This window comes from Chroicocephalus ridibundus, chromosome 13 (genome assembly GCF_963924245.1).
Source record: "Chroicocephalus ridibundus chromosome 13, bChrRid1.1, whole genome shotgun sequence".
Classification (NCBI taxonomy): Eukaryota; Metazoa; Chordata; class Aves; order Charadriiformes; family Laridae; genus Chroicocephalus; species Chroicocephalus ridibundus.
In genome coordinates, this window is record NC_086296.1 from 11,247,955 (window position 1) to 11,270,142 (window position 22,188).

Genomic DNA, 22,188 nt, shown 5'->3' on the forward strand with positions numbered 1-22,188 from the left:
ACATGAAATAGTATTACTTAGCTACGAGATAAAATTTTGTGGGTACAGGCTCAAAGTCTGAAATACAGGTGTAAATTTGCACAGGTGAATTCCCCTTCTCCAAAATCTAGCTGGGAAAGAATCACAGATAACATCTTTTAGAAAGACAGCAGGTAGATGTGGGTCATATCTTTCACTTTTTATGTGCTAGGAGAACTGTATAATGAAGGGGCTCTTACAGAGCTAACTAGGGCCATTTGCACTGTGTAGCAATTCATGCTGCTCAGCCCTGTTTCATGCTGCTGTTCGGAATCAGGTCTGGTCTTATTTAGCAGCCCTTCACTCCAGGGTGCTGTGGTTGCTGACTGGTACAGGCTGGACCCCAGAGCTTTTAGCTTGTAATGTTTTGCAGAAGTGCAGAGGTGTGCTGTTTTATTCAAGGTATTCTGTTTTGCTCATTTGCAGAAGATGTATGGTGCGGACACTGGCAAGATTTAGTGATGAAAAAAGTAAAAAAGCAAGAATATAATAAACTATGAGGTAAAGTAAAAGTAGATATGAAGGTTCCAGCTTTGTATTTTGTATGTAGCTTTTACTTCTTTGAGTAGTCTTATGGAAAGAAAATACCCCAAGTTTGCTATGTAGGATTGATGTTGTAATTTTACCAGTGATACACCATGTAGGCTGCCTTTCTTTGGTAATTTGCTTTATGTGGCAAGAATGTCAAGACAGGGAGGCTGTGTGAAGCCGATAAGCAGTGTAGAAATTTCACTTTGAAGTGTTCCAGCAGTGAATGTGTTAAATGTTCTCATCAGAGCCGCTAAAAAAAAAAAAAAGGCATATGGTGGACATGCCAGAAAAAGTTTACTTTATAAAAGAGAGTGAAAAGCCTCTCACATGTAAGAGAGCAGGAAAGGAAGAGCACACCATTTCCTTTTTAGCGGCTTTTAAATGTAATTCTCAGTCGCAGGGGGCAGAGCCCACTTCAGTGAGACCTCCTTCCCAAAACTGCCGGGATCTACTTCCACCCTGAGCAAAGCAAGCGCCTTCGCAACGGAGGAAAAGCCTCCCAGCTGCCTCCAGCGGCGCAGGAATAGACATGTCCACGGGGAAGATCTGTTGTCTGGTGCTGCTGACCCTGGGGGTGCTGGCAGTGGTGGTTGTGCTCGTGGTCATCCTGACTCAACCCAAGTGTGGTCCTCAGCGATACCTGCACGGTGCTGTGGCTGCTGACACCGAGACCTGCTCTGTCATCGGACGGTACGTGCACAGACCTCTCAGTTTTTCAGATTACATGTCGCATATGTCGTGGACTCAGACTGCCAGACAGGTACATGTACTAACTACAGGAGTAAGCTGGGTGTCTGCCCCGTCCCTGCTTCTGGGGCTGAGCAGCAACGCTGCTCCTGGGTGCTCTCCATCGGCAGGGGAGCTGCTCAGAGAGCAGATGGAGCCCTGCCTCTGTGGTTGATGCTTATTTTCGTTATCGAATGTCACACAAATTTGCAGCTCTGCAAATCCCTGGCCTTTTGGAAGGTACAAATATTTATAGGATACAAATGCAAGGTTGTTTTTAAGTGGGGAAGGAGGAAATTAACTGCTTACTTCATGGCGGTAAGTCTGTTTGTTAGATAAATGGCTTAGAAATAAATTAAGGAAGAAATGAGATCAGCTAGCAGAGAGCTGCAGCTGGGCTTCAGCAGAGGCAAGGAAGGCAGGCAGGGTCGGGGGGGCTGGGCATCCCAGCCTTTAGGGTGTGTGCTTCTGGACTAAAGCCTGCAGCAGGTGTGTCTGCTATCAAGAAAGACATTCTGTATTGTAAAGCAAAGAGCAAATTTAATTGAAATTCAGCCAGGACAGTATAAGTACAAAAGACATACTTAAATCACTTAGAAGGAAACAAACAAAAAAAATTCTTTAGCAGCCCATGTTGTAACACATCAGTTTATCTAACAACTTCTCTCTCAAACATTTTGGCTCTTATGTTATTATTTTACTATTACTGTTACATCAATTCTTAAACACTTGTATACAGGAAAGTAGAAGGATGGAACTTCACAAGCTACATGTGATGCTGAATGCTCCAGCAAAGGATGCTGAAGGTGTGTGCTCTACCTTGTGGCTGGAGGAGTGAGATAAGATGTGATGCCATTACACCATGTCACACGTGGTTCTTGCAATGACATGCTGACATGGCGTTTGTGAGTAGTTGGAGAAAATGTACAGCGGCTGCATGCATGTTAAGGAATGAGATGGGGTTTTTTAATGCTAAACTACAAGTTAGTTCTTCAGACGGTAGAAGAAATATCTTTTAAATCAGTATTAGTGGAAACAGAGGAAAATACGTTATTGGACTACCCAAAGAATGCTGGGAAAACCATAGCGCTTGTTTTGCAGCTACTGTAATTTTAAACTTGAAGTAGTGTACAGTCAGCTGGAAGGTGCTGAAGTGAGAGCCACAGAAATCCATGATCAGGTTGACAACTGAGAGGCTTTGGCTGGCTGGCTACTGTTGCTGCTCAGCCATTAGGCGCTGATGTCCCCACCTGTGAGCTGCCACTTCATTTGCCACTTAACTTCAGCAACAAAGTGAGAGTTGGGCAAAGCCAAGCACAACCCTAACTCCTTCCCAGACACTACCCAGCCAGTCAGCTGAGTGTTTTTGAGATCACAACAATGCTGTTGAGTTCTGCTGTTCAAAAATAATTAAACTCCCAAAATCATGAGACTTAGGAGAGAGGAAACAAGAAGAAATAATTAATCTTTTTCTTACTAAGGAATGTATTTAGGTCTTCAGCCTTCTTCTGCAGTTATGCAAATATTTGCAAATTTTTTACACTGGATGTTTGGACTTGGAATGATGTAAAGAGTTGAGGCGTTAGGTGAACAATCATGAATGGCGAGATTCCCAACGGCACAAGAGCTGAGACCTGTACTGCCATTCCCGAGTCCCTGCTGGGCCCTTTGCTACCCGTGCTGCTGCACTCTCTCTTTGGCCTAATCACTGCCTCACCCCTAGCCCTGTGCCTGCCCCTTCCTCCTGCTATTTGAGCCTGTGCAGTCACTACTTCTGGTCTTCTCAGCCTACCAAGACAACACCTTCACCCCTGCTCCCAAATTGCTCAACCTTATGGGCTTTCTTCTGCTCTGATGCTGCCTCCACATCTCAGCCACCTCACTCCTCTCCCGTCTCCTTTGTGCTTGAGGCAGGACATGGCCACCCTCGTTGCTTGTGGTCCAGCCTGGGGAGCACGGAGTACTAAGGATAATAATTTCCTTGTTTTTTCCATGCGTTTTTTTTCGATGAAGCTGTGCTTAGCCTCGTCAGCTCAGGGTTGAAACAGGCTGATTTCTGCTATCATTGCTTAGAAATCACAGGAGAATTAATCTACCAAAACTGGTTAATTCATTGATAATCACACATATATGCATTTTTGCATCTATAAAAATAAGTAAAAAAATGTATATGATCAACATGATCAAATTTTTAATGGTCAGCTTTTGTTTGGGTTTTTTTCCCCCCAAGCAAACAGCTTGGCCAAATTAGAGTGAATTGTTTGAACTGGAGGCAGACTACATCTTTGGCTTTGTACTTGCACACTGCAAAGCCTCCTAAGAAATTTTCTAAAGGAGTTTGAAAGAAGTAAAATAAGATAAACAAAAAAATTTCCTCAATCTAATGTTTTGGTAATTGCTGAATGCTTTTAGTGGAAACATACAGAAAAGAAAAGAGCGACTTCCACAGCACCATGTGAAAAAAAATTAGGCTTGGTGGCTTGGGTATGGCAAAGCTACAATCAAATGAAAACCACATGTTGTAATTGAACCTGTCAGCCTGCCTGCCCGCCCCACTGCTGAGAGCAGGAGTCATTGCAACCAGTCCCTACAGGCATATCACAGAGAGATTCAACAGCGCCGGTTTGTCCCTGCTCTCCCCCACTGCTCCCACAGACCCTCTCTCTGCTGGGATCCTGGGCTGCCCCCCCGCAGCGACCCCTTTCATCCTGTAGATCCCCGCTCAGCTCCCAGGAGCCCGTGCTGGGGATGCTCAGAGAACAAGGCTGGGCATGAAATCAGTTGCACTGGTCTGGCACCTAAAGTCTTGGAAGCTAAAAGCAGTACCTAATCTCTGACCTACTTACAAATTTTATCCTTTAATTAAAAAATCTTGTTTACTTTTTTTTTAGAAAACAAGCAACTCAAACCACATGCTCTGTGAGTTGTCACTGGCAGTAATGAAATTCCTAGGGCATGACATGATACTCTGTCGGTTTAAGATGCTGCTGTTTAAGACAGAATCTTTGTGTGCTCCTAATAGAGCTTTCAATTGAACTTATTGAGAATAACTGAACGCAATGTCTTGCCCGAAGAGCAATCTTGTGTTTTAAGAGGGTTGGTGGGTTGGGGAAAACACCTCAGAGCCCTTGTATTTCTCTCCCTGATAGTTCAGCTGTGATATAGCTCTATAATTCGTTAGTACAAGCAGGAGATGGGGGACAGATCCACAGCCCCTGTTTGCTGCTCTTTTTCTTCAGTCCTGCTCAGATGTCATCTTCACGCTTGGGTTTTCCAGCTCTGGAGATGGTGTTTGTATATTCTGGGGCTGTGTAAGATTGGACTTTCTGAAATTTTTATGCAACTCTTTGGCTCCCTGCAGAAAGTGAGCAATCTCAGCAAGCCTCCAGTGTGTCATCATCCTTGTAGCAAGGTCCTGTTCTTGATTTGTTCTTAGCCATCAGTGCCCAATTCTCTGGTGAACGAGGTCAGGTCTTTCACTGCAAATATTTTACTGCTGGATATTGGGGACTGAAAGCAGTATTTTGCAGCCGTGTGGTCCAGACAGAGGCCCCGTGCTGGAAAGAAATTTGGCCCTGAATGAAATGAAACACTTTAATGAAGAGGGGATGGGAGGCTAAGAGTCAGAGAAGTTTTTAACCTAAGGATATGGATTTGGTACCAAAGTCCACCTCAGTAATTTGTCCTCATGGAGACGACAGAAGGTGATTGCCCTGACAGCAAGTGGTACCCAAACCCACCTTCACCTCCCACTCTGAACCATTTGTTCCCTCCTGGCAATGGAAGAGGCTTTTGCCATCAACCATGCAAAAAGCTTTATATTCCCTACCAGTGTGCTGTTTGAGTTCTGCCATCCACTGCTCTGCGTCCGTTTGTTTCCCAAATGGCAGAAGCAAGAGGCAGCATAAAGCCAGGGAGAGATTCAGGAAAAGTGCTCCTTCCCAGGGATGGGATTTGTGCAGCGAGGCGAGCTGACCTGACCTGGCCCAGCAGCCACCTCTGATCCCACTTCTCCAGTGTAGCCTAGCATAAACCCTGGGAACTGGCTTTTTCTGAAATGAACACCCATTTGGGGGACAGGGTGGTGGGGAGGGTGAGAATGGTGAGAATTTAACACTCAGAAAATGTCTGTGGTCCTGGGAAGCTCAGTTCTAGGCAGAGAATCCTTTTCAGTGATGGCTCAGCAGCATTTCTGAGGAATGTTAATATCCCAAAGGATTTGCCTTCCCTTCTTCCTGTATTTTAAATTTGGCAACTGGCCCTTTTTTACAGAAACAGCTGTTTCTTTTGCTCTTCATAAATCTTAAGCAGGCAGCTCCTATAAAATGGGTGGTCTCCTCCCAGCCCCCAGCTTTCCTTAGCAGAAAAAAGAAAAGAATCAATATAATTTAATACCTTAGTCTATACCTCCAGTGTATTTAAAATGGCTTCAGGGCTCCTTGTAGCCCAGAGCAGAACAGCAGACTTGGGCTGCAGCCCCGCACAGCCCATCTTTGCTGTGAGGATTGTGTGAGAAAAGTGCTACCTTTCCTGGGAGGGCAAATCCCTGTTTTGCAGCTGCTGGATCGGGACTTGGTTGTTAACATCCTCTTCTGCTCCTGAACTTTATGGAAAGCCGTTAACGGCCAAACCCTAAAGCTGAAACTGCGTGGCAGGAAGGACATAGGACAAAACATGTTGTTATCAGATCTTGTCAGCTGTAGCACTAAGATATCTCTAGAGATCTGATAAGGTACCACACTTTGACTGTGGGATCATGTGTCTCTCCAGGGTTTTGCATTATAATTAAGCTAGTTATAGCAGTGACCCGTATAAAGGAAGCGACATAATGGGACAGGGTGTACACTGCCAGTTTAGCTAGATAGGAAAGACAAAATGGCCCTAAATTCCCCGGGCATCACTTCCAAGAAAGTGGCAGGGCTCTGGCTGAAAGGGGGTGACCCAGGCATGGGAACCTGCGTGCGATATGCCAAGAGCCAGCTCAGAGAGTGGGTTTTTTTTTTGTTGTGTTTCAGTCTGCAGAGGGGCTAGAGGGAAAGCTGTCAAGACTGGGGGCCAGTCTGCAGATAGCATAGAACGGCCATGGGCCCTGGACCCTGCGCTGATGATAGGGGACGCATATCAGGCCTCCTGGGTAAAACAGCAAAGCAGCACAAAAGAAAACTTAATAACCCTGATGAAGATTTGGTTTTACCTTTGCTGGGTTCAGTTGTTTCTGAGCTTGAGCTAAAAGCCCAACTGTAAGGTTTGCTTTTCCTTAGCTACCACCGTACCTGTCCTGTGTCACGGGACACCTCTGTGCTGGGGTGCAGGTGAAAAACTTGGCAGGCACATGCAGCCCCACAGAGCCAGGGAAACAACATCACTGTGGTGTGCGAGCCCTCCAAGATGTATTGGTGAGACTTGGGGCTGGGAGTGCTTCTTGACAGGCTGGGAAAAGAGCCAAGATAATGCCTAGTTTGGGGGAGAAATCTCAGCTCCCCTTCCCTCTAACCCCTGCCCTCCAAAGAAGCAACAGACAAAGGACACTGCTCAGCATCACACAGCCCATTCCATGCTGAGATGGTCTCAGATACCGCAGCTGTGCTAGTGGATGGGAAGCCTTAGCTCTCCATCTTGTGGTGCTCACTGAAAGGCTGCAGGCAACTGGAAAACTCTCCTTCCCTTGAGCAAGAAACAGGTTTGACTATGGGTTGTTAGATGAGGTATTTGCCACCAGAGGTCACAGTGCCACCTGCCACCAATATAGACACAGTAGACAGGAATGGAAAAATTCTGGATTATCTGGAAATTCTGTTTTTCTTGTCATCTTGTTTATATTGCAAAAATGTGATTAATGAGGGCTAGTAACCAAGGACAAAGCAAAACACGCTTTGCTTTTCCATGAAAAGGTGTCCCTGTGTTGGCTGCTGGTGTTATCTTTGCTCTATCTTGCATTAACACCAAGGAGTTGCAGCCAAGAATCAGGGGCGCACTGTGGTAGGCACAGAGCAGGAACAATAAAAACTACCTCTGGCTTTCCTGCCTTCCTGAGGCATGCACAATGTCAGTGTCTTGGGCATGACCCATCTGAAAACTATGGGGTGGACTAGCAGGCTGGAGTAATCAGTGATCATAAGTAAAAAAACACCCAAACCACTTGATTTGCCTCGGCCATGCCAGGCAGGATGCGTCCATCCTGGCAGTGCTGCAGAATTCCTCCCCACTGCCCAGTGAACATCCTCCTCTCACTTGTTCCGTGGTGGTCTCAGGAAATCTGTGTCCCTTTTGCCAATGGCAGTAACAGTCCAGGTCTAACTCCCTGGAGAAGTTTGGAGAAGTTTGCTTTAGCAGTTAGATACATCTTTTCTGCTGAGACTCAGACCTTATTTGTCCTCCCTGATCTCAGTGGGAGCCAAGGGCACAGCTAAAAACTGGAGTTTAGGTGACTGGTGTTATCCTGGCTCCATGTCTAACTGGGAGCGTTGGAGGGAGCATGGACAGGGTCATGCTAAGATATTCTCAGGGTTGTGTGCTTTGTGCATGTGGCACTATATTTGCAGTAGTTAAAGGGTACTTAGCCCACAATGTCACTTTTATAAACAAGTACTTGGGAACGCTAAAAGATTTTAGCATCATCCAGAAACAGGCCATCTAGGTGTACAAATATTAAATTAATAAATTGGTTAACTGTGGTCACCCTTTAGAGCATGCTAAGCTAATGCAGTTCCAGTGCAGAGCATGCTGGCTTGGTGCAGGTCAGTGGTGGTGGTGGAACAGCTCATCTTTTGGAGCAGGTAGACAACTATCACCAGGTGACACAAGAAGGGACGGGTTCTTTGTCAGGGAGTGCTCCTCCGGGCACAAGTGTTTCTGGGGATGTGGTGAGGGGTGTATGGCACTGGCTTCAGAAGGAGAGTGGCAGAAGGGTCCCTGGACAAGAAGCAGTGCAAGATGTGCAACCGCTTATGCAACCATGAATGTGGCTGGGAAGTTCGGTGAGGATCTGGTGCTTTTGGGGCTTTGGGAAAATGACAGAAATGTGGCTGATTTACCATGTTAAGGCCTTAATGCATTGCGTTGAAATGGATACACTACAATCTCTAAAAGTTTCTTCATAAAGTTGCTTTTCAGTGCAAGTTATCTCAGAACCATGGTTTTCCCTGGCACCAGGCTTTGTACATGTGCTACCCCACAGCCTACAGTCCAGGGGCTCCGAGGAGCACTGTCCAGGCCAGTGTAGTGGTCCTTCCCCCCTCCTTCCCCAAATTTCTAACATGCTTCCTGGGCCTTCTGCAGGGGTAACTCAGTTTCTCACGAAGGCCTCGTGTCCTTCCCTTCTATTGTTAGCAATTAAAAATCTTCAGCTTCAGAAAACCACCACCCAGGGAGCTTGGTGTGGTAAGAGTCTTACTCCTGCTGCAAGGAGCTGAACGGGCGAGCCTGAGCCTCAGACCCCATTTTCAGAGCTACAGCAGGGACCAGCTTGCAGCTAGAAGGCTAAACGCCATGTACACCCCAAATAGAAAGCCCGGTGGTTCCCTACCGTTTCTTTTCTACGCGCATGTCCACATGCCATTTCCTTACAGGCAGTGGTTCCAAAGGCACTTAGAGAAACAAAGGAAAGCCACAATCAGTGTGTGCTGGCAGCATCCTGTTCCCAGCCCCAGCAGGTTCCAGCCACATCAATGGATGTAAAATAAACAGCAGCCCCTATATGTGCTCTCTGTTCCTGTTGCAGCTTCTGGGAGCAGTTGCACTCCAATTAATTACAACTATTCTGCATTCCCTTCTGGCTTTGCCTTATCTAAGCAGTAGCACAACCCAAACAGTCAGAAACTTTCCTAGGAAATACCAGTGCTGGGTACTCGCAGGCTGTGCAAGGAAACCCCACCCCAACACGTTTCCACTGCAAGGAAAAGATTTGGTTTACAGCTGTGCTTGAGGGAAGCATTTGTTGAGACACGTTTCTCTAGACAAAACTCATTGCTGCCAACTGCACGAGGCTACCTTAATGCTTGTGCGTTCTTTGGTGTGGCTGCGCCTAGGTAGAAACAGTTGAGGGTTTTTTTTCCCTGTTTTTTTTTCTTGTTTTTTTTTTTTGGCCTTTGGAGATACAGGGAGGGGGTGGGATTTTCACGCTAATATCACACAAGCCCAGGAAGGCACATTGTAGGAACAATGCATTAAGGCCTGAATTTTGTGCTAATTGACATGTTAAATCTCAGGGGGTTGCTTCATATGAATCCATTGTTCCTGCTTCAGTGCCCCTGTCCTGTTGACCAGCATATGCCTTTTTATTGGGAATAGTAGGTGGGGAGCTAGAAATCATTTGTTTGGCTCCCAGCATGTGGAAAGCTCTCTCCTCTGCTGGGAGCTTCCTCCTGCACGTCTGGGAGCCCTTGCTGTCCCTTTTTGTCAACAGCATTTGTGGGCAGCTGCAGTTCGCTCTGTCCCATCACTCTTTGCCCAGAGGAAGACCAGCCTTTCACAGGTTGGGCCCCTGGCGGCTCTTCCATCCTGCAAACTCTCTCTTTCTTCCCACGAATTTTTTTCTTTCTCACTCCCACAAAGGAAGGCGCCTTTCTGTGCCCTCACCCCCCACATTGCTGCCAATAGCTTCCTCCGACTACTAGCTGCTCTTGTCAAGCCAGGGCTGCCTTGCAAGAGCTCCAGGGAGACATTTTCCTACGGATCCTCCGTTCCATCATCCCGGGATTTTAACATTGTCTTTTTTCCTCCATTTCAACCACAGGGACATCCTGAAAAGCGGAGGCACAGCTGTGGATGCTGCCATCGCTGGCTTGATCTGCACCTCGGTGATGAACCCTCAGAGTTCAGGCCTGGGTGGTGGGGTTGTATTTACCATCTATAACGCCAGCACAGGTATGGGCCAGCCCTCGCCTTTCCATGGTGCCCTGCCTCCGTGCAGACACCCAGCTGCTGTGGAGAAGTCAGAATCCTTCATGTTGTCTGAAAGCAACTGTTTGAATATAAAAGCTGCATCCTCTGCTCACAAACCATACTTTCGCTCTTAACCCAAAGCATCCATTACAGAGAGGGCATCTTTTCACAGCAAGAACATGGCGGGGGGGAAGGAGCTTTGGATTTAAAATGAACTGACTTTGCCTCTCCTTCACCCTCCAAAGCAATCCCAAATTGTATTTCCAAGCCACATAGCTGCCAGTGCAGCAAGGTGTGAGCGGTGCTGTCTGAGCTGCTGCTGGGCTGCCGTGGAGGCCGAGGGGAGTGGAGAGAGGCGCCTGTGCTGGCAATGAGTGCAGCAATGTGGGGCAGGTGCTGGCTCAGCTGAGCCTTTGGGCTGGGGCTGCAGGGGCTCATCCTGCACCAGCAGCTCAGGCAGTGCCTGCCAACATGGGGGCTGCGTCGCACGCTGCCCTCGCTGGCGTGGGGAGCACTCCCCAAAGCAGCAGTGACACTTCTTCGCTGTAGGAATCTAAATCTAGCAATGTGCAGGGCCTGCCGGGAAGCCTTTCTGTGTTTGGTTTAACCCCTAGTGTTGTGTTCTTGCTTCTATGTTTTTAGCATTGTTTTCTTTTGACTGCCTTGGCTCCCAAAAGCCCCCAGAGCTTATAGATCTAAATAGTAAAAACAACAAAGAACACAATAACAATACTGTAGTCTTAAAAACCCTGCCAAGTAGTCTTACAGGGTCACGAGTCCCTGGAAGTGCTTGGGTGTATCTTATGCAATAGCATGATTTGGCAAAACACCTATATTTTTTTTCTTTTTTTCCCTTTTGGCAGAGCCATGTAACTTTGTCTCCTCTTAACAGTCCTCTTCTGCTACCTGAATTACCCTCTTCACAGAGCCGCACATGGCCATGCACGGCTCGGGTGCTTGGTACACTCGGTAGCACTGGGGGCTCCTGCAGCTGGCTCTGTGGCCTGGGACAGGAAAAGATAACTACAAGGCAGAGGTGGTGAAATAACAGGGTAGACCTGAAATACGAGTATATAGAAGTGGGGGGGTTTGTTTGTGGTTTTTTTGTGTTTTTTTTTTTTTCCTTTCAAGCTTATTGATACATAGAGAATCTTTCAGTATGAGCATTCTGCTTACAAACATGATGGACATGCCCCACCGTCACTTGGAAAATGGCCCACCACGGAGCCATGTTATGTCTCTGAGACATCCCACCTGTAGAGGAAGTGCAGGAACCTGCAAATCAGATGTGAAGCAGCAGTCCCAGCCCATGTCCCAGGCCCAGGAGCCCTGGGGGGGATGACATTAGCTGGCTGGAGACAGGCCCTGGCCTTGTCCCTGTACCTTCATTGCCTCTAGGTAGGCACTGCTTGGTCTGCTCCAAATAAATGCATGGGAGCAAACAACAATGTGTGCCGACTGCAGCCTGACCCTGCGAGTGTGCTTGACACATGTGGCACTTCAGGGCAGTTCAGCACGGTGCCCCGGGCTCTGGGCTTGCAGCCCGTGCCATGCTCACGGCTGGCTGACGTGTGATGTTCACCTGCTTCAGGAAGACAATGTTATGCATTTCCCTCTTCTCCTTTCTAGGAACAGTCGAGGTGATCAATGCCCGCGAGACAGTCCCACAAGTGTTTCCACATGATTTGTTGTCTGGCTGTGGTGGTGGTTTCCCCATTGGTAAGGACACAGACCGAACCATGAGGGCATGCAGTGCACAAAGCTCAGGGTGGGGGAACCTTGCTGACTTTATCTGAAGTTCTGTTCAAATGCTAGTGCTCTTTCTGGATTGACTTTTGCAAAAGTAAAAAAAAAAAAAACCCAAACAAACTAGATGTGTAAAATTCCTGTTTTGTAGTAACATTGGCAACCTGACCATTGAGGGGGTGGGGAGCAGAGCATGTAATTTCTCTTCATAGGAAGTCTGCAGTTCAAGACCAGATTTCCCAAAGCACTTATTTCCCGGCAGTTCTTACAGAGAAAAATAAGGTCAATAGCTACTCAGACTTTCTGGAAACAAAAGAACTCAATCATCTAGTACGCTTGCCCGTTACATTAGGAAAGCAACCTGGCAGCATCAGTTGAGTTGCTGGGCTCCAGCTTAGCTCAGCTCAGCTACCACCTTGCTCCTGTCTGAGGAGGCTCCATGTGCATTTGCTGTTACCGTTTTGGCAGCAGGGACTTCACTTTAGCAGCACATCTTGGATCTCTCCGCATTTCTTGCTGCATTCATTCTACCTCCCTAGCACATTTTCTCTTGGGGAGTGTGCTAGTTCCTGGAGGAGACGTTCTTATCCTTGGAAGAAGAGCCTGAAAAGCAATCAGGACCAATTCTGGTTGGAACGGACAGTTGGAGGTCTCTGCTCCAACTCCTGCTCAAAGCAGTGCTGTGAGAGTTAGCTCAGGCTGCTTGGGCCCTTGTCCTGCCACATTTTTGAGCTTCTCCAAGGATACAGAGTTTCACAGCTTCACTTGTTCTAGCCTTTGACCAGGCTCCGCATGAGTGCTTCTTCTCTTATGTCCGGCTGTCAACTTGCTGCAACATGTGCCTGTTGCCTTTTGTGCTTTCACCGTGCACTTCTGAGTCTGGCTCCAGCTTCTCTATACCCCTTCTATTAGGTAGTAGAAGAAATATATGAATAGAAAAGGGAAATAAAAAAGCTAAGCTTGCTTTTAGAAGCCTTAGTCCTGCCTCCAGAAATGCACACTTCCATTGGAGGGCTTTCAGAGGTGAAGCAGGGCAATGACTTAGGGGGTATGACACTGCTGTTCTGCTCTTCAGGTTCCCGCTGGATTGCTGTACCAGGAGAACTTCGTGGGTATGAAGAAGCCCATAAGAGATATGGCCGCTTACCATGGAAAGCCCTGTTTGAACCAACCATCAAGCTCCTTTCAGAGCCACTTGCCATTTCCCCAGTTATGGACAAAATGATCCATCACCCAATCTTTCCCAAGTCAGGAAAAAGCCTGTGGTAAGACCCATAAATTAAATTGCAGTGTGAGGACTCCTGTTCCCTTAGCTGCAGACTGTTCCTCTGACATGCTGACATGGAGCGCAGGCTGCTACTGCGGCTTCTGTTCAGTAAATACTTGCTATGGAGAGGGAAAGAATAACAGAAGTATTTTTTAGATTCTTTTTTCTGTCAGCAACATATTTTTTTTGTAATTTAAAGTGGCTTGGCACAGCAAAACTGTCTGCTAAGCATATATGCTCATGAGGAGGAGCTGGCTGTACGGGGCCTGCCTCTGTCTGTGTGGAAATCGTCCCCTGACAGCAGAAACTCGTTTGGAGGAACCCCACAGACCTGAGCCAGGGTCAAAGTGTTAGGTCCCATGGGGGAGACTTTTCCTTAGTAAAGAGTGCCTGGTGCTGTGGGTAGCAATTGGCTGAGAAAAACTTTTCTCCATGTAGGCTGCAGTATAGCACCACTCAGAAAGTATACGACATGTAAACCAAATCAGCTTGGGGTAGGAAAAGAGCTTGGAACTGGGTACAGAATAAGCACATGTTGTAAACTGATGGATGTTCTTCTTTATCAGCCCGCTGATATGTGATGGTCAAAGGTTTTTGAAGCATGGAGAGACCTTCAGGTGGCCAGCACTGCAGCGAACACTGAGAGCCGTAGCAGAAAACGGAGCTACAGCGTTTTATGAGGGACAAATAGGAGAGGCCCTGGTGGAGGACATTAGGAAGGCTGGTAAGTAACAGCTATAGTTAATACTAATAGACAGGCCTTTTCCCAGCTATTGGCTAACTGTGAGTCAGTACCAGGGGAAAGCCAGCATATTCCATTTGCATGCCACTTGGGACTATACCTGGCATGGGAAGAGGCGCCACCTTTCCCCAGCTCTTGTAAGTCAGGCCCAGAAGCAGGGCTGAGAGCCACCTACTGCTCTGGCATTCACCCATAGTGCTCATGCACTGGCCTCTCCAGCTCCCCTAGGCTTTGTGATGTCCTGGGGTTTGGCAGTAGATGACATTGCTGTGCTTGGTGGAAGAAATTCAGAGAATTACAAGGATGGCTCTGTCCACACCTCGTAGAAGTTAATGTGCTAATGCCAACTACTCGTCTGGTTTTCTGTTGAAGGGTCCAATATCTCACTGGAGGACCTTCGGGCATACAAAGCAGAGGTGTCCTCAGCTCTGAACGTTACCCTGAACAATCACACCACAGTGTTTTCTCCTGGACCACCCATGGGAGGTGCTGTGCTCATGTTCATCCTCAAGATATTAGAAGGTAAACTCCTGAGGGAAAAGGGGCAGCGAGAGCTTTGCAAAGAGTGTTGCTCTAGAGCAGTAGAAAAGTAATGGGCAGAAATGGAGGTGGCGAGCCACAATGGGCACCAAAGCAGCAGTGTGACCATGCTATGCAGCAGGATGATGAACTGGCTCGTTTTTACAGTGGATCAGCATTGCCATAGCTGCTGCAAAGGCCAGAGGCTACACGATTTTTCCAAGGCTTCAAGAGGATTTGAAGTCACGGCAGAAATTATTACTTGATTGTTTCTGTGCCCACATCCTGCTAAAGCATAGGGGGAACTTGATAAGAACTGGGATGGGAAAAGGAGTTTCCTTTCAACTGTTTTTTTACAATTCTTGAAACAACATTTCCTTGGGTCTATTAAAAAAATTATTTTATCCTGCTCCATAGAGTATAAACTCCATGAAGCATCATTGGAGACACCCAAGGATAAAGTGGAAGCCTACCATCACATTGCAGAGGCCCTGAAGTTTGGCAATATGCTGAAGCCCCTTATGAGTGACCCAGCCTTCTCCAAAGCGCAGGTGAGCTGGCATGGTGCATAAGGGCAGCCACAGACACCCCCAGCATTGGCAGGTTCTACACTGCTGCTTAGCAGAGAGGAAGCAGGGAAGCCTATTTCCTGCTTTTTTTTTTTTTTTTAAACCTGCATTGTCACCGACTCATTTTAACCTATGTGCTAAGCCCTCAAGCAGGCTACCCTAGCGCCCAGACTATCCTGCCTGCCAGCACAATGCTACAGCACCAAACGATGCTTTGACACCCTCCTGCTTTGCAGCCACGGAAGGAAAGAAAATACTTAGAACTGATAGTAAAGAGCAATGCTGCTCAGCTGGCCCAGGCAGAGGCAGGAGTAGGTCATTTACTTTGTCTGCAGTAACAGATAATGCACACGCGCATGCTCTTGCCAACGCTGAAGTGCCTGAGTACTGAGCTTGTTTCATTTTCTGTGGTGAGCCTGGGGATCCAGGCTGGGGCTGAATACTGCCAGTGCAGGTCCCCAGGCTCTGAGCACTGGGGCTGAATCCCCCCAGGCTTCCTTGTGCCCACAGAAAGCCATGCCTATGTTTTGGTGACACGAGCTCAGTGTCCTTGCTGTGATTGCAGGTGACAGTGGGGACCATGCTGTCTGACAAAATTGCTGAGCTTGTTAGACAACGAATAGATGCCCGTGGTGACCATCCACTCAACCATTACAACTTGTTAGACTCCATCTACAACCAGCGATACAAAAGTATGGGCACAAGCCACATCTCTGTGCTCGCTGCAGATGGCAGTGCTGTGTCCGCCACCAGCACCATCAACTTCCCGTGAGTAGCCAAGGGGTTGGTAATTGAGTCACACAGCTCATGTATCAGGTTCACAGTGTACCTGCAAGGGCTGTTTACCACGAATGCAAAACCCTTGAGCCTCACTGATTTAGGCAGTCTCTTATTGATGAATGCCTTTGTCATGTGACAGCAAAGGTCTTGGTGCATCAGCTCAGAAGAACATCACATCTCACAAAGATGTAACAACTTGCTGAGCTCTGCTGAGTTTCTGTGGGTTGGACAAATCTCCACATGCCCCACTAACAGGGAGCAGACCTCTGGCTCCAGCGCAGCAGCACAAAGACCTTTTGGACACCCTGTCTGGGGCAGTTGCAGGCTGGGAGGAGACAGAGGTAACCCACCGGGTGCCATGTTCAGTTAATGTCATCCACAACAGGAGAGCACTGGGCACTGAAAGGCTACTTTTTCCCCCCCCTGCAGGTTTGGCTCCTTTGTGTATTCTAACCAAACCGGGATCATTTTAAATAACGAACTCGCTGATTTCTGCATAGCAAACAGAAGCATTAAACCAGGTGAGTATTCTCACCCTCAAAATAAAACACAGGGCCAGGCGGTGGATATGCAGGGACTCTCTGTAAACTGCAGGTACTCTTCCCTTTGCTAGGTCTGGATGAGAGCAAGTTTGTTTTAGACTAACAGAGGATAAAGCCCTGTAGCGTGTCTTGTCTACTCACATATGCCCTTACATGGAAACATGGGAGTTTTGGTTTCTGACCAGGGAAAATGGAGATTAAAAAAAAAAAAAAAAAAAAAGCGGAAGCTGCTTGACAGGGAGGAGGGGGATGAAGCAAAGAAACTACTGCTAAGACAAGCTTTTTTTGGATCATCTATGAAAAAGTATATAGTTGCTGCACAATCACTAATGCAATAGGCTTACACTGAATTCTATCACACAGCGGTGTTGATGCAGGGACATTGCTCTGTGAAATAAGCTATCCCTGATGCAATCTCCCTTGGGTCTGCTGTGAGAGAGGCCATCAGTACTGCGATGGCAGGATTGCTGCTAGTGATTCCTCAGCTGGGTTGAAAGAGCTGCAGCAAGTCCTGAATGCTTGTAGGATGCTCTGCACCAAGAGATGCTTCCTATTTAGCCTGTGCCATTAAGGTCCAGTTTCTTGTGAGATGGGGTCTCAGCACAAGCAAGGTAGTTTTTCTTAAAGACTTGAGCTTCTTGAGGAATAAGCAGAAGCTTAGTTTTCCATGGGGAATGCAAGAAGGGTGGGGTAGATAAACTTGGGTGTCCCTCCAACTCCCTTAAGAGCCACATGGGAAGGATAATACTCTCTGCCTCTGCTCTAGGAGAGAAGCCTCCCTCAGCAATGGTGCCTTCCATTCTCATCTCCAAGACAGGAGACATGCTGGTGATCGGAGGAGCGGGTGGGGCCTGGATTATCAGTGCTACTGCTATGGTGAGTGAACAGGAACCGCACAGTAACGCCTTCCACCGAGCAAGGGGAGCACAGAGCACACACTGTCCTGAACAAAAGGAATTACTTTGCCGCTGCTAGCATTGCTATAGGGATGGCAGCAGTGAAGAGGGCCTGCTGCAGACTGAGCCTGTCCTCACCGTCTTACCTCTAACATTTCTGTGGCAAGGACAGGGGGTAGCTTCATCTCTGCTGTTGAATTGCACTTCCACCAGGAGGGACCAGGAATGGAGGAGGTGGGAGAACCCACAGCAGTCACTGGTTCTTTCAGCCCTCCCGAATTTCCAGCCATGGTCAGTGCCACCTGTTCTTTCTACTCAGCTCTCCTCAGGTCTTGACTCCTTCTTGCTTTGTTTTATTTGCAATTTAGTCACGAAAGGCTGCAGGTTGGAGGCCAGAGCAAGTGCCAGATGCCTCGCTCAATTCTTTTTTGAAAGAGAAAAAGTTAGAATAATTAAATAGCAAGTTGAGGAAGTTATTAGGAAGAGAGGCACTGCCCAAAACCTTGGGCCCCCAAAAATAAACTGATAAGCTATGTGATAGAACAAACAAGAAAAACAGAAAACCACCACCACACGTATGCACAGTAATGAAAAAGAACTTGCTGAAGCACAAAGTCTAACAAACATCTTGTTCAGCAATGAAATAAAAGCAGATAAGGCCACAAGAGGAAAAAGATAAAAGATTTCTTTTTATTTTTTTTTTTCATCTTTCTTCAACTGAAGAGAAGCATGGGAAAGGAGTCCATGCTAGGACCCGATCTAAAAACAAAAGGAACAACCATCAATAGAAAGATACAAGATCCATCAGTAACTACTGAATTCAATGACGCCGCTTTAGCTCAGGGAAAACATTAGGGGAAGTATCATTGTGTGCTCACCCTGTTCTTACGCTTACCCTGAGCATCTGCTGTTGGTCACCATGAGGATGGGAGACGAGGCTAGTAGGACTTCCAGTCTGACTCAGTGCAGCCTTTCTACAGCCCACGTTTGCACCATCCTCCAGGCAGGATTTGCAGTAGAGCTGGTCTGCCTTTACCAGTGCAGAGGATGGCAGCATGTGACCCGGGTTCTTAGTCAGTATCTCCAGACGGACAGTCATTAAGGGATTTGTTTCATTCCAGGCGATTATAAACAAGCTGTGGTTTGGCTACGACTTGGAACATGCTATTTCAGCTCCCATCATGCATACTGACGGTGACAATATCATGTTTGAGGATCATTTCAGTGAGGTGAGTGGCCTCGCTTGGCTCTTACTGTTTTCTCCTTTTGGTGAGAAGGAAATTGCTTCTGTAACTCTCCTGAATAATCTGTATTTTTCTTTTAGCTAACCTCCTTCTTGCTTAAATCTCACTTTCTTAACCTGACCCCACATCCACATCCTTCATTTTCACACGTGGCAATGCTAAGACCTCAGGCCCTTGCCCCATTCACTCCATTTCCTCTTCTCTCCCCCCTACAGGAGGTTAGGCACAGCCTGCTGGGAAGAGGACATAAAGAAAAGAAACCTACATTTGCAATGAATGTTGTGCAGGGAATTTCCAAGGAAGGAAAATGCATCTCTGCTTACTCTGATAAAAGGAAGCTGGGGAAGTCAGCTGGATATTAGCATGACATGCCATCACAACACCAGAGGAGACAACTAGATTCAGAACATGCTTTGGCTTGGACATGCCAATATTGCCTGTTCCCATCAGGATGCCTCCTAGAGTACGGGCAGAACTTGCGAAGTCACCCTCAGGCAATAAAAGGACAGGTCAGCCAGCCTTGTTTAAAGCTATACCCTTCATTACTTATGCGACATATGGAAAAAACATATTTCTTGAGCACGTCAGCTATTCAGGATAAGACAATACAAAGTGGGAAAGGAAAATTGGTCCAAAACCCACCATGAAATGACCCAGCTGTTATCTTCCGTTCTTGCTGGAGAGTCTCAGCTAAGAGCGGAATTGGTTCTTTTCTGTGTCTGTTGCCACAATAAGCTTATTATTACTGGGGCTCAGCAATGCGAAATAAGGAACTATTTTGGTTATGAGGATTACAAGGACCTGTAGGGTCAGCATTTTAAAATCTTAAGCATCCAGGCTTAGAGGGTGGGTTGGAAAAGGGAAGGGAGCAAAACTCCACACTCTCCCTCTTGTTTTTCCCATCCAAAGAAGCCCTTCTTTTCCCAAAAGTGGCAGATGACAGCAGCACATCATAGCACAAGTCTGCTGCCCTACCACCCTCTGCCTTGGGGATGCAGAGGACCCCACAAGCTCAGAGTAACTGTGCCGAAGCTTCCTTGAACCCTGCACATGGGTGATTTTGAGAATAAGCCTCCCATGGAGCAATGTGAATTCCCTGCTCCTGGGACGGACAGGCTTCAGCTTAGTGGCTTCAGCTTAGTTCCCCAGGTGCATCTCTCCCTGTGGCGAGAGGAGTCCCAATCTGTGCCAGTTCTCCTTCCTCAATGCCAGCAGAAGATAAGTCATTTGGGGAGGCAGGTGAGGATTGCGGTGGAAGACGTGTTGGTTTTGGAAGCTTTATAAACTTTCTTCAAAAAGCAAAGGATCAGAAGGCTTCATTTGTAGCCATGAGCTCAGCCTGGCCACGCAAACACCAGGACTGCAGAGACGTGATGCAGCACTATCAGGCATTAGCAGAATACTTTCCTCCTATAGCTTAAGAACATGCTCCAACTCCCTGTTTACCACAGTTCGTCTCTAGTGTTCCCTTAAGATCACAAGGAGGAAACTGTAGGACTACTTAAGAACTAGCACAGAGAGAAAAAACTTCTGGAGGAGAGACCTGAAATCATGCACCTGGACACAAAAGGTCTTTTTTAGTTATGCCATAACCTTGCCCTGCTCAAAATAGCCAGGAGAATCAAACATTCAGAAAAAAAAGAACCCAACCCAAACAACGAAACCCCCAAAGCTCTTCTTAAACACCCAAGGGCAAGTTCCCATGATCCCCAACGACTCCATTTTCTGAAAGCTTTTGAGCTGCACTTCCCTATGGGCACAGACAGTATTGTGTGTTTCTGAAAGCAAAGCCAAACCAGAGCAAGGCGCTATCGGAGCCCTCCCCCTCGCATGTTAGTTCATAGCGCACACACAGCCCATGGTACTCTCAGTACACAAATAAAATCCCTCTGTAAACACCATAACAAGTATTTGAGCACACACTATTAAAAAACAAACCAAAACAAGGCCATCCACACACACCCTTGCAAACAAGGCCAGATAGGCTTTAAGTCTACGTTCTTACCCAGGAAGTCTGTCCAATAAAGCCATCAGCTTGTTAAAATCTCAGCCTTCACTTGCGTTTTAATGATGGTCTGAGTGAAGCTGACTAGAGCCAGACATATGTTTTCATTCAGAAATTGTACACTAAGGACTGTAGTGTGACCGCAGCTGTATCAGAGCTTAATGAAAAAGTATTTCTAAGTTACCGGATCGTAACCGCAAGCACTTAATCATGTATCTGGAAGACAAGTTACTTACGTATAGAGCCAGCTCCGTGCACTTCCTCATCCAAATGGCACTTATCTTAGATCACCTAGTTCAGGAAGGACTACTGTTTTCTCCATCAGAGCTGCTTACTCATTACAGTACTGCTGAATGTGAACAGAGACAGGGAATAGGCCTAAAGTTTGATGGGGGGGCAGTATTTATGTTCATTTGGAAGGAGTTAGACTGGGGTTTTTTGGTAATCATATTCAATCTACATCATTTGCTGAAGTTTTCTACTTTCATTAACTCCTGTACCTCAGCTACCAGTTCCTGGGTGCATTGGTTCTAGTGTCAGAAGTAACACCCCAACTACAGAGTTGTCACAGGGGAAGCACTTATGGGCACCAGACACCGTCTGTGGCTCACATTTCAGGACCAGACGGACTAACTAGACCGGATGCTGGCTTTAGCAAGATCTGTAGTTATTTCTAGCAAGCCCAACTGAGCTTCGAGAAGCAACCACAAATGGCACTGGCTGGAGACAGGGAGAGCAGTTCTTGCTTCCCTGTTAGGCTTCAGGGCACCCTTCAGCAGCACCCTGGGCCATACTCTATTATGTGTCGCTATCAGAAAAACCGAGTCACCAAGCCTCAAATTACCTTCACTTCTGACATACCCTAGGGTAAAGCACACCTCAGTAATCCACTCCATCACCTTTCCAGTGCAGTAGTATCACAGCTACTTCCCACCACGAAGACACGGGAGTATTATCTGTAGTCCAGCGCTCACTGCAATTTAACAGCTTTGCTACTAACATTGAAACTGAGCCAATTAAGCAGTTTTAAAGGCCCTCACAGCTTTAATTTGCAAGACAGAAAGAAATGAGAGTGCAGATCTCTCACTATGGGAGAGACTTCGAGTCCTGTAGGCCTCACTAGCAAAACATCTGGTGAAGCGGAGGGGTTGTACCTCCCGTAGCTCCTCTGCGCTTGCCCTGAGAGCTCCTCACCACTGCTGAAATTTGCTTGTGTCAAGACCTTCCAGTTTTGTCCATCCCCATTCATGCTCAGGCCAACAGGAGAGTATTATTTTTGTACTTTTGGACTTTTAAAGCATCACTGTACAGAGTCTGCTCTATTTTCTAATGAAATCTTTAAATTATATTTTTAATAAAGTGTTTTTAAACCTGTCTGGGAATTTCTCCTCTGAAACCGTTCCCTAGCCTAACACACAAGCAGTTGTTTGAGAGAGGACTTTAATGCAGGTGTTTCCAGCAATAACAGTTATTCGTTCTGGAGACTTAATACACCACTGGAGAAGCTGAAGAACTGTGCGGACGACTGCATGTGCCACTTGTCCCTCACAGCTTGGTTGTGGCACTTCCCTGTAGCCCTTCCAGAGGATGGACAGTTGACGGATGAAAATTGTGGTAACGTTAGACTGAAGAATGGGGGAAAGAGAACTCCCCAGTTCATGGTCTGGATTGCCTTTTAACAGTACTGCTCCCTTTCACATCATCTGGAATCGATCATGGC

The 22,188-nt window shown here is 47.0% G+C and overlaps 1 protein-coding gene across 2 annotated transcripts; it reads left to right on the forward strand.

Moving 5' to 3' along the window:
* The first annotated feature begins 504 nt into the window (after positions 1–504).
* GGT5 (gamma-glutamyltransferase 5) lies at positions 505–21,842 on the forward strand. 2 transcript variants are annotated; one of them, XM_063350547.1, is made up of 13 exons: positions 505–519; positions 950–1,239; positions 10,010–10,140; positions 11,788–11,877; positions 12,980–13,169; positions 13,738–13,895; positions 14,286–14,435; positions 14,850–14,983; positions 15,567–15,769; positions 16,211–16,302; positions 17,090–17,199; positions 18,341–18,448; positions 18,679–21,842. In XM_063350547.1, the coding sequence occupies exons 2-13, from the start codon at positions 1,079–1,081 to the stop codon at positions 18,823–18,825; spliced, it is 1,674 nt and encodes a 557-aa protein (XP_063206617.1). In that variant the 5' UTR covers positions 505–519; positions 950–1,078; the 3' UTR covers positions 18,826–21,842. The 2 variants fall into 2 exon arrangements, with proteins under 2 accessions (XP_063206617.1, XP_063206616.1); XM_063350546.1 differs by lacking the exon at positions 505–519 and having other exon boundaries at positions 853–1,239.
* Positions 21,843–22,188: the final 346 nt, after the last annotated feature.